This window comes from Pundamilia nyererei, unplaced genomic scaffold (genome assembly GCF_000239375.1).
Source record: "Pundamilia nyererei isolate P.nyererei 1_Seehausen unplaced genomic scaffold, PunNye1.0 scaffold00026, whole genome shotgun sequence".
NCBI lineage: Eukaryota > Metazoa > Chordata > Actinopteri > Cichliformes > Cichlidae > Pundamilia > Pundamilia nyererei.
The window spans coordinates 4,843,962-4,862,572 of NW_005187427.1; the positions used below are offsets into that span (position 1 = coordinate 4,843,962).

The window sequence follows — 18,611 nt, forward strand, 5'->3', positions numbered from 1 at the left end:
TTTGAGATGCGGTGGAACGAGAGATCCACATCATGGATATGCAGCCGACAAATCTGCAGCAACTGTGTGTTGAGTGGATCTGAGAAATGTTTCCAGACTCTATGCCATGAAGAACTAAGGCAAAAGAGTGTACCTAAAAGGTGAGTGTAAACAGTCCATCATAACAAAAATGCGTGCAATCCTTTAAGAAGAACCGTGCTGATAATTCTGGCTAATTTGTCTTTAATAAGGTCAGCATTTTAAAATATTAAATAGTTTATATTTAATTTTGTGTAATGTTTGGTAAATAAATCTTTGCTACATCGTAGTTAAAATTTTTGACTTGCATCTCTTTATTTTCTTAATTATAGTTTAGTAGCAGTAGAAGTTTTAATGTCCTCAGTTGGGTTAGATTCGGTTTGACACTTTTCCGCAGCAAATACATTAGGCGACATAAAGTGACATGTGTTCCACAGCTTCTTGGTAAAAGTGAAACTAGAGCCCAAATGGTAAACAACCAGATTTAGCTTATGTTGTTGGCCAATAAGTAAAGACCAGCTGCAGTACACAAAACAAAAACAACAACAACAACAACAACAACAACAACAACAACAAAACAAAAATCCCCCCAAAAAACAGTCGAGGTAAATTATAAAAAAGGATTGTCTTTACTTAATCTGTCCACTGACAATTTTTATGGAATTTAAATAAAATTTAGTTTTTTCTGTGCATTTCCATTTAAAAAATAAAAATAAAAAAAATAAAAAATGGAAACAGTCAATTTCAATTTTGATATTTGCTATTCTCAGTGTCAGCAGGGCTCTAGCTGCAATCACATAAATACTGGTTCACAGTGGAGTATGAGACCAATGTGGGCAACATACAAATATTTACTGCTTCGCATGTTGAATATCCTGCATGATTCTGCATTTACATATTCCTCTCACAAATGCAGTTTCATGACTAATTTACTTGACTGAAAAGACACAAATGTCTCCACAAACCGTCTTATTCCTTTAACACTGGGCTTTGTGTCCCATCTTGGTCATCAATCAAAGAAATGAGCCATCCTCTGTAGATGTGTCCCACAATGCTTTGTATATCCTCCTGGACCCGTTTAACTGCTCTGGTACTGGTCTTGACTGCTCACGCCGGGCTCCTAGTTGTTCTGCAGGGTTACTGTGTTCATAGGTTTCAGAGCCATGATTGCATGAGTCTGTGCTTATCGACCTGTGGCACGACTGGTTTCTACCCTCTGACCCAGTCCTCACAGTAAGGTCAGCCTGAGCGTTCTGCTCGTGGTTTGTGTGGCTGTCAACTCTGCCATTTTGGTCTTTGTTTTCAGTAAATTGATTCGGCTCAGTGTGGTTATTTGTGTTTTCAGAGCATTGGTGGTTATTATTCTGCCAAAAAGCTTTGCAGAGCTGCTCTAACTCAGAGAGCAGAGGCAGACCAATATCCAGGTGCATCAGCAGGTTCTCCAGCCACTCCTCCAGCTTCAAAAAGGACGGACTGAAAGGCAAAAGTTGCATTAATGAGAAGTTTTAAGATGCTCTGCCACATATTGTCAGAGGTCATGTGCATAAATGTCATGGTAATTATGGGCTTTTAATCATTTACTTTTGTGTCCAGGGTATAATGATGGTACAGCATACATCTTTAATGACATTAAAAATTTTTGAAAATAAGTAGCCCAAACAGGGTCAAAAGTATACATACAGGCTCAAATATATCCATACCCCAAAACTAATGTTTAGTTAAATATCCCTTAACAAGTTGAACCTCAAGGAACCCTTTTTTGTTACTCATCAACAAGCTTCTGGCATAATTCTGGCTGAATATTTGACCACTCATCTTGGCAGAATTGGTAGAGTTGATTTACATTGGTTGGTTTCCTGGCACTGACGTGGTCTTTAAGCATAGTCCAAACATTTTCAATTGGGTTGAGGCTTTGGAAAGGCCACTATTTGCAATGTACCAGTACTATTGGCAGCAAAACAGCCCCAGAGAATGATGCTACCACTGCGATGTTTGACAGCTGGTACAGGGTTCCCAGGTTTGAAAGCCTCACCTTTACTCCTCCAAACATACCTCTTGGCATTGTGGCCAGATAACTCAATCTTTGTCTCGTCTGACCATAAAACTTTTCTCCAGAAGGCATGGCGAGTCTATGTGGGAAAATTTCAGTTGAGCTTGAAGGTGTCTATTTTGGAGCAAGGGCTTCTTTCTTGGTGGGCATCATCTAAGTCCACGGTGGTGTAAAACTGGCTTCACGCTCCACAGTGATGGTGGTTTTCCAGCTGTTTCCAATTCATGCTTGAGCCTTGGTAGTTCCTGGGTTGTTCTTGAACATCGTTATCAAATGCCTGTCATCTGAGGGTGACAGTTTGGGTGTTCTTTGGCAAACTGGTGACACGTGAATAACTTGTACTGATGTACAGCTGTTTGAGGATGAGGTTGAGGATTGTGGAATCTGCAGTTGTTGGCTTCAAGAGATCTTCCCAACTTCTGTGAATCTACAATTTTCCTTCTTAGAGCTTTGATCTTTTCCAATGTTTAGAGTATTGATCAAACCAATGAGTGCTGCCAAACCAATCGTTTTTATGCTGTTAAAGAGAAACTAACAGTTGTAGTTGATCATGTTTGCTCATGAGACGTTAATAGAGCTGGGCTTTGTCAAGTTAAAAGACACTGTAGAACCTTGTCACGAAACGTTTCAGATGAACAGAATCGACCTTTTAGGATTTACTTACCTGGATGACTCAGCATGCATCAACACTGTAGAACCTTCTTAACACTTATTAAAATACGAGTATGTATACATTTCAACTTGTATGTATACTTTTGACCTTGTGTGAATAGATTCTTGTTTTTTTTAGAGACATTAAAGATGTGTGCTGTACGATCATTTCACCCTGGAAAAAGTTCAAAGAATTTAATAAAAGCCCCAAAATCATTATGACATTCACGCCAATGATGAGTTGATGTAAACTTTTCGCCACTGGTAGGCTATTCAGCAGCTAGATTATTTACTGAATTACTCAGTGAAGTATTCACTGTTTGGGTAGCAAAAAGAACGCTGGAAAAGTATTTATTGTTTCTGTATGTACTGGTGAAAAAACAAAAACGGTAAGACTTTGCCTATTAGTTTATAATTGTCAACAACAGACATACTTGAGCTCCATCTAATTTACTTGTGGTGCAAGCTTACCGTTTATCAGCGTCCATGTCACAGCAGAGAACAGCCAGTGGCATGAAAGCAGAGGGGCACTGTGGAGGGTGGTACTGCTGCAGGAAACCTGCCACATTCAGCCCAAAGTCATTTCTTCTTGGAAGGTAGTCAGGATCTGCACTCACCCTCCCTATTATCTTAAGACAGAGACATACTCAGCCTTAAAACTGTTAAAAGTTTTAGAAACGTGGCATTTTCAGAAATCTTTTTAGCAGTCCAGATTTTCTTACCTCACATAACATGATGCCAAAGGAAAAGATGTCTACCCGTTCATCATAGGTTTTCCCTGGGAGGAAAATGAAGAAGAAATTCTTAGCCTGTCCTGGATATTCAGTGGTTCTGCATTCATTATGTGGAGCTACTTATCCTCAGGCCATTATTTAAATATCTTCACTGTTTAATATTGAAGATAGCAGCTTTTATAAATCCTGAATGAATTTAGAAAATGTCCTGTGAATCCCATTTTCAATTTGTCATAATAAGAAATAATACACGCATGTATTTTTTTAAATCTGCACCCACCAAAGGTTTATTGCAAACTACGTTACGAAAGGCGTGAAGGTTTAGGAGCTTGATTCAGAATCTGATCACCCCTCAACATAAGTAGTAGTGTCCTAGCTTGTGTACTCACCGTGGATCATCTCAGGCGCCATCCAGTAGGGGTTTCCTACCACAGTATACCGCTTCCTGCGGTCATGCTTGCGGAGCTCTGACAGCGTCCCTTTTGTCGGACGTTCAAGCGAAGATGTTCTGCTCTGGTTTCTCTCCTCCATTACCAACCTGGCTAGTCCAAAATCTGCCACCACCACAGACTGGTTCTACACAACCAAAGAGGGGTAAAGAAGTTATAACAATCAGCTGTGAAGTCTTTATTTATTTGAAAGTGGTATGTATAATGAATTTTAATAAGTAAAATTCATTAACATTCAAGAACTGTTGATCTCCTTTCACCATTGGCAGAATAATAAGAACAAGTCTTGGAATTGGATTAGAAATGTATCTGGACCAAAGTTTTGCTTGTTTTGTTGATATAATTTCAGATTTAAATAAAGTAACACATTCAAGTAACAAAGCAGTTTTTGAAGTGGAGCTATATAATGGAAGATACTGTAATTTTTGACATGTGTGCTATAAAACATCTGTTCACCTCTCTGACCAGGCAGTTGTATGAGTTTAGATCTCGGTGGATAACATTCATGGAGTGTAGATAAGCCTGTGAAGGAGAGATGATATATATATTTGACAAGTTTTTTACCAAAACAGCTTAATTTTGCAATAAAAGTTTTTTTATTCTTAGAGTATTGGCTTGAAAGACTTACCATCCCAGCTGCAATGTCTTTAGCATACCCAACTCTAATTTTCCAGGGAAAATCCTTGTCCTGCAACAGAAAGATTATGACCACCATGTTGTGTTTGTGTATGCTCATGGTTCTCATGAAGAAACATAAAAACTTAGTTTAACCTACCATTTTTATGATAGTCTCTCGAAGAGTTCCTCCCTGGATGTATTCAGAGACAAAATGTATTCGCTTGTCCTTATAAAACAGCCCAATGAACTTGAGAACATTGGGATGGTCCAAACAGCGCATCACCTTTACCTGTACAAATTGAGAGGGATGCTGGTTAAACATGTCATGCTCTCTTCAGGCCTTTTCTGCGCCCATGACCACTTACCTCCTTTAAAAAAGTCTTCTGCGTCTCTTCGTCGAAGCGTATCAACTCTTTCATCACCATGACCTCCCCAGTCTCCTGATGCGTTACCTTTAGAGAGAGAGATAAGTTCATAACAGTGCTGCTGATTAAAATCAGCATTACAACTAAAAGCGAGTTGCAGTCAGGCAACAAAATGATGGAAACAGCAAGGCACCTTGACAGCCTGTCCAAAGCAGCCCTTGCCCAGCACTTCTCCGTGGATGAGGTCTGAAGGTCTGAAGATGCGGTGCGCCCGGTCTCCTGGATCTACTCGAAGAGACTCTGAGCGAACCATTTCTTTTTTTTGAGATAAAAGCGACAGCATTCCAGGAGACACGGGGCACTTATCTATACTGCAGCTACGCCTGAGAAAGAAACAAAGACTTAGAAAGGGGAGAGTATTGAGTTAAGGCAAGCTGTCAGCTGACATCACTTACGAAATGTTTCTGGATCGGATTCCTGGGGTCCCTTGGTGCTGAGATGGTGAGAGTCTCATCCTAATTTGTTCATTTTGCTCATCTGGTTCTTCTCTGGGACTTGGCTCTTCCTCCAGACTTGGGAGTTTCTGGGTTGAAGACAGTTTGTTGCGGACAGGGGGCTCAGGACAAGAGATGTTATCCGAGGGACTGTCCGAGTGAAAGAGGTCATGAGGTGCCTGTGGGTTGTGCTCAATGGTCAGCTGCAGTGGTCTGCTTGTTTTCTGGATTACACGGTTTATCTAGTGGAAAGGACATTTAACATTATGGTCACGTTGACATTTTTGTCTCTTCTCTCTTAAACTTGTGTTGTTATAACTGAAGCAGTGGGTAGTTTGAGGCCTACCTCCTCTGGAGAAATATTGCGCACTGGGATGCCGTTAACCTCCAATACTTGATCACCAGTGTGGACAGAGGATAGCAGGTCAGGGCTTAGGACTGATGAGTCCAGCCTGAACAGAATGACAGTGATTGAATAGGGGGGCGAGACGTGAGGGTCAGAATTGTTAATGGCTAAATTCAGAGACTCACTCTGTCACAGTCACAAGAGGACTTTTGTCTTTGCCGAAATCAATGACTACACTCAGGCCTCGTTGTCCGACTGCATGTGGAGGGAACGAGACCAGCGCCACCATGTGTGGTCTCTTGGTAACTGGAGAAGTTGGCTCCACGTCCGATACAGCACCCTGACAATAGCAGTGACCACTGCAGAGGCAAATCAAAAGATGAATACTGTAGTTACTTGAAGGAAGGGGGGGGGGGGGGAAAAAAAAAAAAAAGGTTTACACAGTGTACTCAGTTTCCTGTGAAGAACTAAGTACACCCTTATTGCTTCAAAAAGAACTAAAATGAAACATCAGGTCCTGCTAATCAAATGCACTTGATTAATCAATCTTCTGCTTTTATGGAGGTGCTTACATTTGCTGAAGTTTGGACAGTTTGCATATCTGGAGCATTCACAATGCTACACTCTTCCCAAGAGTGCAGAGAACCTCTGTTGCAAGGTCGACTGTGCAATGCTCAGTGAAAATGTAGAAATTTAAGAGCCACATCTCAGAATCCACAGGGCTCAGCATGTTAAAAGGTTAAAGTTCATAACAGTACAGTTTATAAAAAAACAAACAAAAAAAAAACAAAAAAAAAGAACAAGTATGGCTTGTTTGGAAGTGTTGAGAGAAGAACATGGTAGGATAGCTTAGGCTGGCAAAGTGGCATTTGGACAGACCTAAAAGACTTCTGATTTAGCATCCTTTGGCCATAATGCACATACAATGTTTGTAAAAAACAAAAACAGAATATCAACACAAACGTCTCAAAACAGCTGTCAAGCACGGTGGTGGAGGGGCGATGATTTGGGCTTATTTAGCAGCCACAGGACCTGGTCACCTGACAGTCATTGAGTCGACTATAAACTTAGGCTTGGCCGAAACTGGGACAGGACAATGATCTCAAGCACTGTGGAAAATCTACAACCGATTGGCTGAAAAGAAACGACTCAATGTGTCCAGTAAAAGTCCAGATCTTACTCTGATAGAAATGTTCTGGTGGGACCTTAAGAGAACTGTGCATAAACAAATCCCTGCTAACCTCAATTAACTAAAGCAATTCTGGAAAGAAAAATTTTCCAAAATAACATGAGAGACCGATGAAGTCATACAGAGAACATTTACTTCAACTGCTGCTAAAAGTGGTTTTACAAGCTATTGAATCATGGGATCTACTTAGTATTTCCATAGGACCACCCAGAGTCCCTAACCTTTAACATAACTGTAAATCTGTCAGAAAGAGGTTGTTTCCATTTCACTCATTCATCTCCAGCTTACACATTTGCTAACACACAAGACTTCTTTACATTTTTCCTTTCAGAGTCTTACTTACCAGTAGAGCTTAGAGCGTTCGATAAGCGTGTAGGTGTCTCCATCTCCAATGACCATATCACAGCTCATGCAAGTGAAGCATTCAGGATGATACTTTTGCTCTCCAGCAACCTGTTTATATGCAGGGCAGTAGTGTATGAAAAACATAATACAGTTTTACCAGAACGCATTTATTTGGGCCACTCTGAACTGTGAAACACTCGAGCTGTTTCTGTTCATTCTTGCATAAAGGATGTTTTCAGAGGATATCCTCTAGCTTAGAGTCAAAAGAGAAAATAAATGCTTTCATATCAGGAGGAAACCAAAAGTCGGGAAGGCTTTGAATTTATGAATAATTGGTGGAGCATGCTGAGATTTGGTATTCCATATTCCGTTTCTGAATATTATATAAAACTCTTTTTAACTTGTTAGTCTGAACAGCAGTAAGCTTTGAATGATCAATAAGTGGGATATTTTTAAACTAGTCCAATTGATTTGTTGCTGACAGTTCAGACTGCTTTGGACTAAGTGAGTCAGACAACAGAGAGGGCAGCTAATCAGGCTTTTATCTTATGAGCTTAGAAATCCATGTATGCTAACGTTTTGTAGCCAAGATTATTAAAAAAAAAAAGTTTAGTGAGGAACTTGTGAATTATTTGTGTTCAGAGGGATAGTTTCATCAGAATCTTTTTTTTTTGGTTAAAATTTTGAGTGATTTCGATATTACCATTATGAGTCCTGTTGCAATGGTCTCCTTGCAACCGTGGCAGTGTCCTCCATAACGGCACCAGTAGTGCTTTTTACAATACAGCTGCCCCTCTCTTTCATAGTACCAGTGAGACAGAATACAGCCACATTCACAACACCTGCAGAGACAAGAGGGAAACGGGAGAATATGGCGTAACAGAGTGAGAAAGTGGAACAAAACCTGAGCAAAAAAAAAAGAAAAAAAAAAGAAAAGATTCAGATACGCAGACAAAGTAACATGAGCCTAATCATGGATGGAAGATGTGGGACTTGAAATCCTCACAAAGAGTATCACATTTCAAGGTCTGTGAGACAACAGATTATTGCTTTCTGTTTAGCTCCTTTTTATGAACGCAGTATACGATTCCACTCATACTCTACTCATTTCTTCTCTTATGTTGGTTAACAATATGATCTGGTCACAAAGAGGCATACACCCAAAGGAAATACACTTATCTTTACTTCTATGCTGACATCACCATGACAATCAGCCCGGGGTGACATTAATATTGGTTTTTACAAAAAAGGACTATTCATGCAAAGAGACTAGTCACATGTTTTCACAAAAACAATGTTCCCCATAGAGACACACCCACTCAAGATTGCACAACACAGCTGTTAAAAATTAAAATAGCATGCATTCCTTAAATGCAGAGCACAATGTTCAGTTTCAGGCCTTTAAAGTTTGCAGATTACAGTGAGACCCATCGTTACCCTGTTAACGAAGAATAATACTATAGTGTGTACGATAAAGGCCCTGCTTCCTTATCTCTCCAACACTGCAGCCGGAGTGGGAGGTGACTTCCTGGGTTGAGTACTGGCCCATGTTTCCTCTCCCCAAACATCATGCGGTAAATGCTTTGAATCCATTTTTGTAAGAATAGCTAAAGGTTGTGTCATATTGAGAATAAAGCATAATTCCTACAATAGTTTCTTTTAAAGGTTTTCTTCATAATATGTTAAAGTGATCTTAAGTCTTGCAAAACAACTTAAAGCCACGATTCATTCTGCCGTTTTTGTTGTGGTTTTAGTATTTCGTCACAGAAAACTATAGGCAGCTCTTTCCCTTTGTGTTTTTGTTAACAACACCAAACAGCTCGTTTTGTTGTTGCTGATAGAGCAACACATTGCTTCTTCAGTGCGCACACCCTCACATGTGGGATCTCTTTTTTTCTGACAGCACTGTAGGACGTGCTGCTAGAGACCAAGCTTCGCTTCTCCTTCATTGCTAAGGAAATAATTAAGCAATAAAGCCATCAGACCGCTGCAGGTTTATTTTCGACCTCCTGTCTTTGTTACTGTGCTGCAGGCCGCAGATGTGGAACCTTCCAGCTTCACATCTGCGATTCCGCTAAAGCATCTGGTTGCAAGAAAACCTGGAATCAGTTCAGCTGTTTCTACTGCCCGCCCCCTCATCCATCTCTCCACATTTCTCTTTGGTCACCTGAGTGTTTTCCTGTCAATAAAAATCCCCTTTGTTCTCGTGTCTCTAAAGAAGTTATGACGTCAGAACTGAACCTCGGTCAGATGTTAACAATCTCATGACGTTTTCTCCTACCACCGTTTCCTCCGTGTTCTGTACGTTGGTATGTCGGACTTCCTTTAAAAAAAAAAAAAAAAAGCTCTTAAAAGGATTTTTTTAAACTGCTTGTGTCACGCTGGATGTTTCACATATTTCTTTATGCTAAATAAAAGACTTTAAATGCTAACTCTTAGGTTTTGGCCTGAGGAACAGGGATGTTTACAAAGTAAACAAATTATAATTTTTTTTGTAACTTGCGAAATGTGCTCCAACATGCTTTTTTGTTATTGTGAACATTAGAGCAAAAACAACCTCCAAAAAAAATAAACCTCAAGTGTTATTTTGTTGGCAGACTTCTGTTTGAGGAAGTATACATGCAGACGTTTAGAAGTTTCCCTATTTATTTTTTCTCTTCCTTTGACTCACTCTTTCATACGCTTCCTCCCCTTTCGCTCACTCTTACGCGTATCTAAAGATTTCAGTTCTTACCGTCCTTTCGTGCCTCGCCGAAACCTCTGGTCCCGTCGTGACATTCTGCCTTGCCAGTTAACCAACAGACAGCTGTCAAACACAGTCCACCCAGTTCAGAAAGGAGCTTGTTAGCAGCATGTGATTGTGAGCGGATCATATACACCTACTCTGCTGTGACTGATGACAGGCGTTGCCTTTCTCTCTCCATGTGTTCAAAGGCTTCCTGTGTGAATATGAGTTCCCTTTCGAATGTGAAGAGAAGCTGTGTGAGAAAAGAGTCTGACCCACTGACACCAGCTGGCCAGTTTCCCCCTGCTGGCTGCTGAGAAACAGACCAATCCGATAAGAGACGCCCTCCCTCACCCTCCCCTCTCCTGTTATGTCCAGCATGTAGACCTCTGCAAGATATAGTTGCACTCTTCTGCAGAGTCTAGCAAGTTTAGGAGAGTTAAACTCACAACCTAAATGAGTGCTTATGTGATAAGTGGTCTGAGACGTGTTTTGTGTGTGTGTTTTGAAATAAGCCCTGTTCCCATCAGTGCAGGCATAATCTCTTTATGAATGCCCCAATTACTGCACTGTCCAGATCCTGCAGTAAAGAACTCCATTCATCACACACAACGAACAAAGAGGGAGAAATTAGTTAAAGCATAACTGTGGGGAACAGCTCAGAACAGACAAACAAATCCATTGATAGCGTTCAGTATCGACCTCTCAAACCAAAATTATGACCTAATGAGCTTTAAATTTGTTTTGCTGTAGGTTTCCTGCAAACAGTCCTGTCAATTCAGCAACTTCAGACTAGCTGTGCTATATGTCTGCATATGCATTTTTTGTTAAATTGTCCAGGCAAATCTGCACTGCAGACAGAAAAGCAGAAACAGGTGTAGATATATGGAGGAGACCCTTCTGTCACAAAACTGATACAGTCATAGATTTATGCCACTTTCAGTTACCGTTTCTCTTTAATTTGCATCCTCGGTTGTTTTTCTCATGCCCGAGTTAGTCATTGCATCTCTGTAAGCTGCATAATGAACAAATTAATCAGCAAAACCTTGTGCGAGTATTGCTCATAACAAATATTTTTACCAGGCTTCAGTGTTGTAAAACGTCCAGGCAGCATGACGCACAGCACTACAAAACTATATCCAGTTGTTCTTGTCCTCTTTTTTTTAGACCAAAGAAGCTAGTTTGTGTTAAATGTTGCTTCTTTTGTGATATTTCATGTAAAAGGCAAATACTTACATGAGCTGGGAGTAGAATGATGTTATCTAACAACGCTATAGAAAGTGCTGTTAAGACTTTAGGGTTGCTTCTCGTCACTGGTAAGGAAATAAGTTAAGTATGATTATGCCATCCTAGGGTAGCACGGTACTGCAGTAGTTAACACTGTCACACAGGAAGAGGGTATCTGGTTTCAACATGCTCGTCATCAGAGACCCTCTTCGATGGAGTTTACACGCTCTCCCTGCGTCAGCATGGATTCTTTCCAGGTATTCCGGTTTCCTTCTACAGTTCAAAGTCACGCATGTTTGGTTAGGTTGTGATTCCAAATTGGCTGAATGTGAATGTGTAGCTCAGCTGTAGAGGGGAGAGGTGGAGCTGGTTCAGGGAGCAGTGCCAAGCGAGCTGAGTGACACACCTGTTGTGCATGAGCTAATCACTGCTGGGAGACGCTGTGCAGTAATTGGCAAAGGTACTGTGTGGACTGTTTGGGAGAAACTAGAGAAGAACACTATAAAGAAGAACGTCCACTGAGCCTGGCTCGACGGCAGGGCGCTGGAAAATAAATTGGTGTGTTTGAACTGAAAAAGCTGTGTTGACTTTCTATGATGAGGGAGACTCACAAGTGACTGAGCCTCGTGTCACAGAATATTAGCAGTGCAATAGACTTGGATGGCCAATGCTTACACCTGTCCTAAGACACCAATAGATGTTCCCTAATTCTAGTCACATTTTGAACTGTACTTTTAGGATACCTATTACTATTTAAACTAAACTGATGTAGTTGCCCCTTTGGCTGAAATAACAGTTTCATTTTAAGGTTTTACTAGTAATTGAAAAGCAGCCTAATGCACCTTTAATACCTTGAATCCATTTCTAACCCAAACAAAGAGCAGAAACTTGGCTTTGTATGCACATTGTTCCTACTCAGGTTAGAGTGCAGTGGGATGCCAAAATGGCTTCAAAGCCCCCCTTCATTTGACTTTAAGGCCCAATCAGTTATGTAACCAACATCACTCAAAACCCTTGTCTATAGCCCACAACAATGACTGTCTGCACTGACAATTACTAACTGTTCTGTTGTGACGCTTGACCTGCATTACCAAATTAAGGAGCGCAGACTTTTAAAATAACTTGCCAAGTCTGCAGAGTTGTCACGCTGGCACTTTATCACTAACTGATGTTGACTCGGCAGTACCCAATCTCAATCAGCGCCCAAATATGCACTGCAGCTCTTCATAATAGTTGTCTTTTTGTTAAAGTTTGTACAGCATCAACAACTAATTGTTCACTCTTCATATGAGTCACCACGTACACAAAGCTTCACTGCTGTTCTGCGTTTTTTTTTATACTCCCCTAAGCCACAGTTGTCTGTTTCCTTTCTCAGTACAGCATACCTTGCGGTTGAACCCACCACAGTTCAATATGCTAAAAAACCAACATCTACTTCTAGATGTTGAGCTTCCTCCTCTTGCCAAGTGGTTAAACCCCTCCTTGTTGTTTCATTATAGGGTTTTTTTTGTACGTGCTAAATTACTCCAGTAGCAATAAAATAATGACACAAAGAAGTTGTCATTGGTCATCTCTTTACTTCGGAGAGCATTGTCAGAGAGTTTACAAAAGTGCATAATTTTCTTCATAGGCCACATAAAAAAAAAGAAACACAGATGTTAAAAATCACACTGAGCTCGAGATGCACATGAGCTCAAATGCAAGACGAGATTCACTCACCCCACTTTTGACCCACTGACGTCACAGCCTGCACTGTGATTCAGCACACATTCAAGGACAATGTAGAAAACAAAGCACTTATACTCATCATAGTAGTAAACGGGTTTAAAAACTGTAAAAACACACACACAGAATGACTAACTCAAATATTTTAGTACTGTAATAATGCACTTGACTTTGTAAAATGAGGCTAAATACAGTTCTCAACATAATTTAAAAAGTCTAGTAAACGTGAGCAGTTTCCCCAACAGTGTTAAAGGAGGTTCATGAACAGAAGGAAAACGCAGTAATCAGTACTCCTGGGATGTCATGTACTCTAGTCATATTACCTCACATTTAGCTTGAATGCTTACCTCAACAGCAAATGTAAAAGCTAAAACTAAGCCCATTCAGAAAGTCAGGACAAATACACCCTCCTAACAATCAAAATATATGCACGCTAACCAATATTTTACATTTATACCATTGAGTGTGATGTGGCTATAAAACAGTGCCATTAAGTTGTGAAATGAGTGGAAGAATCTCACAGGTGGGCCTCAAGTGATATCTGTGAGAATCCTCAGGCTCCATTACTGATACTACTGAGGCCTGAGTACAGCTCACATGGCCAGAGACTGCTTTTCAAGGATCAAAAGACTACCACTACTGCATAAAATACTGCCTTCATCTTCTCCTGTGACAGCAGCTGTTTGTCTCTGTGTCTGTACACACTATTTGTTTGTCCACTGATGTAAAAGATGCTAACAGTGAATTGTCTGCTCGGCCATTCACTCTGCAGACATATCCCAGTTTAACTGGGTAGAAGTGTCGCCCTATATTTCTTTACACATTGCGTCAGCATGCAGACAGGTCTGAAGGAGCTGCCCTGAGGGACTCCTTGGTGTCAGTCTTAACCCAGAGGATTTGTGCCAATACTTGCATAACAACACAAATGATAATCAACACAGCAAAGACAGACAAAAAGTGATGAAAAGAAATGCTGATTCTTCACTGTAGTGGTTCTCAACCCGATCATCAGGAATTTCTGGGGTTTTCTACCCACGTTATTTTATTTTTGAAACTTTCTTGAGAAATTGACATTTAATAATTTGACCAAAATAAAATGACTTAATTATCCAAAAAAGGGAAATAAAGTATTTAACAAAGGGAAACGGCAATCTTCACCTGGCGGTGAATCTGATCCGGTTGAGAACCACTGCAACCTTTTATAAAACCCAAGCAAATGGAAATGTAAAAAGCGGGATGTGCTGAAGCTTTAGCTTCTGTGGCAGGTAAGACATTTACAGTGTGGGATCATGCAATAGCACCACTGTTGTTTTAATGAGGTCACTTCCTGTCTTTTGGTCTTTCTCACTTCCTCCTTCGGCCAGCTCCTAAAAAGCAGAACAAAGACAGCGTTATTCTTCACTTTACATGCAGTATGCAGATTGTTTAAATAAGACTTCCGCTGTTCATCCAGACCAACATAAAATGACAACTGTTAAATCCCACTTTATACTAACTCAGAATAGCTTCCAGGACATATTTCCCTTAGTTTGTAGGGTCAAATGTTCATTTCCTACACAGACACAGAGTTCCTGTATTTGTGGGTGTTACCAATTGTTGCCAATTTTGAGCATGTCACTTCTGTAGAAAACATTTTTGGATCAGAGGAAACTCACAGAGGAGTCTGGCAATTTACTCTAGAAGCTACTCTCGGTTTTTTATTAATTGAAAGTCTATCCCATCCCACAAAGATTACAGCCACACACAAAAAACATGACATGACTTTTCTTAAACCCTTAAAATGTATAACTAGAGGGTGAGTTTGATCTCCCAGTTGGTTGAGTCCTTAGCTAGTTTGTAGTCCAGAGCTGGTTTGTAGTTATGTTTGTATTTAGGTTACAAAGTTGCTTGCTTGTAGCAACATCAACATGAAATCTTATCTTGCCTACAACAATGCAGTCTCAGTGTAGCTTCACTGTGATTCTGGAGAGACCAAGTTGTAAACTACAACTTGATTGGTTCGCAGAGGCTTACACCTGCGAAGCAAAAATGTTATTTTTAACTAAAAAGAATAATTCTGGTCAGACTTCAGTGTCGGGTGAAGCAGGTGAGGACGTTGTCCTTGTCCTTCCTCGCATGTAGCACATGGTTGGAGGTTGTCAGCTTCAGATTGCTTTCAAATAATTTGCTGGAAAATGTTCAGTTTGCTTTAGATTAGGTTGCTGCCTGGACAGAGCAGGTATGAGCAATGCACAAGCTAACCACCTAGCTATGGATTCAGTGGACCTGTGCTATTCTCACATCAACACAAATTGTTGCATTTGGATATCACAGGACTTTGTACTGGGGAGCTGGCAGGCCAAAGACCATTTAATATCTGGTCTAGTATGCGTGTGAAAATAATTACAGTGTATATTGGGAGGTGCGGAAATCTTTACTTGTGTGTTTTTTTTTTTTTAATTCCTTTCAAGTTGCAACACATGAAGAAGAACATATCATTGCTATGAGTCCTAAAATGAATGTAAATTACATCTTCTTACTATATGATAGAAAATCTGTCTGTCCGTATGTTTGTCTCTTTGTCCGCAAACTCCTGCTAGATAATCAGGAGTTGAACAACTAAACATGACACATAGATACATCTCAGGCTCACGAAGGTCTTTATCTATATCGGATATTACAATGTCATCATGTTGCCTTGCAACCATCTAGCAAAGGGCTAAGATGATCCTTTTTAGCCCTTTTGCACCTTATAAAACCTTATAAAAACTTTGTATTATTATTATTTGTCAACACTATTATCTAATCGACAGAAGTGAGGCTAAATATTGTATTGCATAGGAAATGCGGTGATCAGGACTGTTATAATATGTCTATGACTTTTACCTCTGTAGCCCCTGGATCCAAGTAAACCCTGCATGGCTGCATATTTGGCTGCCTTCTGCGCTTTAGCTGAAGGTCATGATAGTAAAACAAACAAACAAACAAAAACAAGAAAACGTGTTTAGATACTTAGTTGTCAGTAGATATTAAAAAAGCATGCATGTTACAATCAGAATTATCCTTGATATATTATATTTCACTGACAAGATAAGCAAAAGTAATATGTTCATCCGATCTGTGTATCTTTGTGTCAATGCTAGACCAACGTTGTTAATTTGGACATGCTTATTCCAGAGGACACAGTGAGTTTTCTTACATTTTTGTCCAGCCCCTGCATACCCTAGAGAACAATAACAGGAAAGATAAAGTCATAACAAACAACTGATACCTTACAATGGACTTTTTAAAACAATCTCAGAATAACACTGCGTTCTGTTTCCTGTTATTTTCAGTTTTGTATGATTTTACTAAAATGTGTATGCTGAGTATTAAAAAGAGGACATATGTGATCAAATCTGTCTCACCTGGATAACTTCCTATACCCAGCCCACCATATCCAGGACCAGCAGCACCTCCTGGAAGAATAAAAACATTACAGCTTTCAAAGCACTTCTTATCTGTGCCATGTTTACAGTGCAGTGCTATGAATTTTGTTGATTTTGATGTTTTGAAATATATTAAAAGCACATTCTCATTATCCTAATGACTATATTTTCATATAAACTGACCTGGTCCCCCACCAGGTAGTCCTCCAACTCCTTGGCCAGTTCCTCCAGGACCTCCTAGCCCTCCTGTACCTCCTGCTATGCTACCTAAACAGATAAATGGGTATGAATGAGAGACAAGTTAACTTTTTAATCAACATGGGGATATAAACAAAGGGCCAAATGAACACTGTTGTACCCAGTGGATTAGAGGCACTTGGGAGAATTTTTTATGTAAAATAAACCATCTTATTTTTATTACCAGTTGTTACCAGTATTATTACCAGAGACTACAGATCTTTAGAGAGAACTGACACACCTCAAGTTAGTCACTAATAAAAGTTTTATCTCAGTCAAATTTTCACATGTCTGTTGTCTCTTTATTATAATGTGCTGTGTGCTAAACATTTACTTGACTTTATAAGCTGGAACCTCACCTTGGCCACCACCAGTGACGCCTCCTGTCCCAGTACCAGGAAGAACTCCGACTCCACCTCCTAATGAACAGTGATGTGATTAAATTACATAAATGACAAATAATACAACAATACATATGTTTCCATAGAGCAACGTGAAACAACAAGTTAAACAGAGAAGCAGACTGAGCTGTAGTCCACGTTTATTAAAGGAATAGGATATTTGGTCTTTCAAATAATCATAATGGTCCGTCATACATTACAGTTTGTAACTGTAAAGAGAGCTCCTATGTCTAAGGTTACTTTCTGACAAGACTTTAATGCAACGACAAACACAAAGTGTGAGATACTCCCTCCATAGAATCCCACCACATAGCAAACCAAACCATATGATTCAGTTCCTGTTGCTTTTTGCTGCTGTTTACTCCTATGCATGATTTAATGTGGTGTTGATCCAGACAAAAAGTCAACTTCATGCATTCAGTTGGTTAAATTGGATTAGTTTAAGTGTCTCTCTGAATTAATTTACATTAAGTTTGTGCAAATGGTAGTGCTTTGAATGTAGAGGTTCTGATAAGAAAATATATGAGTTACTATCAAAAGCTTCTAAGTATATCTCAGAATTTTACCTGGTCCGTAGCCAGCTCCACCCAGCGACGAGCCGTAACCTGATTTAGACGGCTTTCTTGTTCCAAGTGTTTGGCCAGGTCCAAAACCACCAGTCCCAGCACCTCCAGGGCCAAAGCCACCGGTCCCAGCTCCTCCTGGGCCAAAGCCCCCAGTCCCAGCACCTCCAGGGCCAAAGCCCCCAGTCCCAGCACCTCCAGGGCCAAAACCAGTCCCAGCACCTCCAGGGCCAAAGCCCCCAGTCCCAGCACCTCCAGGGCCAAAACCAGTCCCAGCACCTCCAGGGCCAAAGCCCCCGGTCCCAGCACCTCCAGGGCCAAAACCAGTCCCAGCACCTCCAGGGCCAAACCCACCGGTCCCAGCACCTCCTGGTCCAAAACCTCCAGGACCTGTACCCCCAGCTCCACCAGGGCCATATCCTCCTCCTAATCCTCCTCCTGGAAGAAAAGTTAAAATATATTTACACAGTTATAAACCATAAAAATATCTAAAACAACCATTAACCTCCCTACTCCAAACTAAACCCTTACCTGTTCCATAACCAGCTCCTCCATAACCTGGAAGAAACAATGAAAAAAACTTTGATAAAACATCTGTTTGCTGGCTGCATTTCTTATATCATGAAACCTCCATTAGGTATCTCCATTATATGATCTAGCTAATGATCTTATTTATGTAATCCTTGCTTACCAGATTTATAAGGTTTTCTTTTTCCTTGGCCTGCCTGTCCAAATCCTGTTCCTGTTCCAACACCGCCTGGTCCGAACCCTCCAGTTCCAGTGCCAACACCGCCTGGTCTAAACCCTCCAGTTCCTGTGCCAACACCGCCTGGTCCAAACCCTCCAGTTCCAGTGCCAACACCGCCTGGTCCGAACCCTCCAGTTCCAGTGCCAGCACCACCTGGTCCAAACCCTCCAGTTCCAGTGCCAATACCGCCTGGTCCAAACCCTCCAGTTCCAGTGCCAATACCGCCTGGTCTAAACCCTCCAGTTCCTGTGCCAGCCCCACCTGGTCTAAACCCTCCAGTTCCTGTGCCAGCCCCACCTGGTCCAAACCCTCCAGTTCC

General features: G+C 40.7%; 2 protein-coding genes across 11 annotated transcripts in view; both read right to left on the reverse strand.

Annotated features, from left to right (window-relative positions):
- Nucleotides 1–61: 61 nt before the first annotated feature.
- On the reverse strand, nucleotides 62–11,657 carry LOC102202552 (LIM domain kinase 1). 4 transcript variants are annotated; one of them, XM_005727902.1, is made up of 17 exons: nucleotides 11,221–11,657; nucleotides 10,143–10,217; nucleotides 9,994–10,065; nucleotides 7,963–8,101; nucleotides 7,258–7,367; nucleotides 5,911–6,084; nucleotides 5,726–5,831; nucleotides 5,341–5,621; nucleotides 5,079–5,268; nucleotides 4,886–4,972; nucleotides 4,678–4,809; nucleotides 4,531–4,590; nucleotides 4,359–4,424; nucleotides 3,843–4,029; nucleotides 3,442–3,497; nucleotides 3,191–3,348; nucleotides 62–1,491 (listed from the first exon to the last, which is right to left on the reverse strand). In XM_005727902.1, coding segments are annotated over exons 1-17 (2,355 nt in total). In that variant the 5' UTR covers nucleotides 11,223–11,657; the 3' UTR covers nucleotides 62–1,031. The 4 variants fall into 4 exon arrangements, with proteins under 4 accessions (XP_005727959.1, XP_013764979.1, XP_005727960.1 ...); XM_013909525.1 differs by having other exon boundaries at nucleotides 10,143–10,237; XM_005727903.2 differs by lacking the exon at nucleotides 10,143–10,217 and having other exon boundaries at nucleotides 11,221–11,656.
- Nucleotides 11,658–12,768: 1,111 nt separating this feature from the next.
- The window catches only part of elnb (elastin b), a 23,701-nt gene continuing 17,858 nt past the window's right edge, over nucleotides 12,769–18,611 (reverse strand). For 5 of the 7 annotated variants that reach the window (XM_013909517.1, XM_013909519.1, XM_013909520.1 and 2 more), the window contains 9 exons: nucleotides 18,236–18,600; nucleotides 18,076–18,102; nucleotides 17,548–17,982; nucleotides 16,940–16,999; nucleotides 16,527–16,610; nucleotides 16,323–16,373; nucleotides 16,115–16,138; nucleotides 15,802–15,867; nucleotides 12,769–14,303 (listed from right to left, as the gene is read on the reverse strand). In XM_013909517.1, coding sequence (XP_013764971.1) covers nucleotides 14,281–14,303; nucleotides 15,802–15,867; nucleotides 16,115–16,138; nucleotides 16,323–16,373; nucleotides 16,527–16,610; nucleotides 16,940–16,999; nucleotides 17,548–17,982; nucleotides 18,076–18,102; nucleotides 18,236–18,600 — 1,135 coding nt within the window. In that variant the 3' untranslated portion in view covers nucleotides 12,769–14,280. The remainder of the gene's footprint in view (nucleotides 14,304–15,801; nucleotides 15,868–16,114; nucleotides 16,139–16,322; nucleotides 16,374–16,526; nucleotides 16,611–16,939; nucleotides 17,000–17,547; nucleotides 17,983–18,075; nucleotides 18,103–18,235; nucleotides 18,601–18,611) is intronic. The other 2 variants (XM_013909522.1, XM_013909521.1) reach the window with 2 other exon arrangements.

Coding starts and splice junctions, on each gene's coding strand:
- LOC102202552 (XM_005727902.1), bottom strand. Junction 4,591..4,677: donor GAGAGACTATCATAAAAATG/GTAGGTTAAACT, acceptor TTTCTGTTGCAG/GACAAGGATTTTCCCTGGAA. Junction 4,030..4,358: donor ACAACTGCCTGGTCAGAGAG/GTGAACAGATGT, acceptor TTGGTTGTGTAG/AACCAGTCTGTGGTGGTGGC.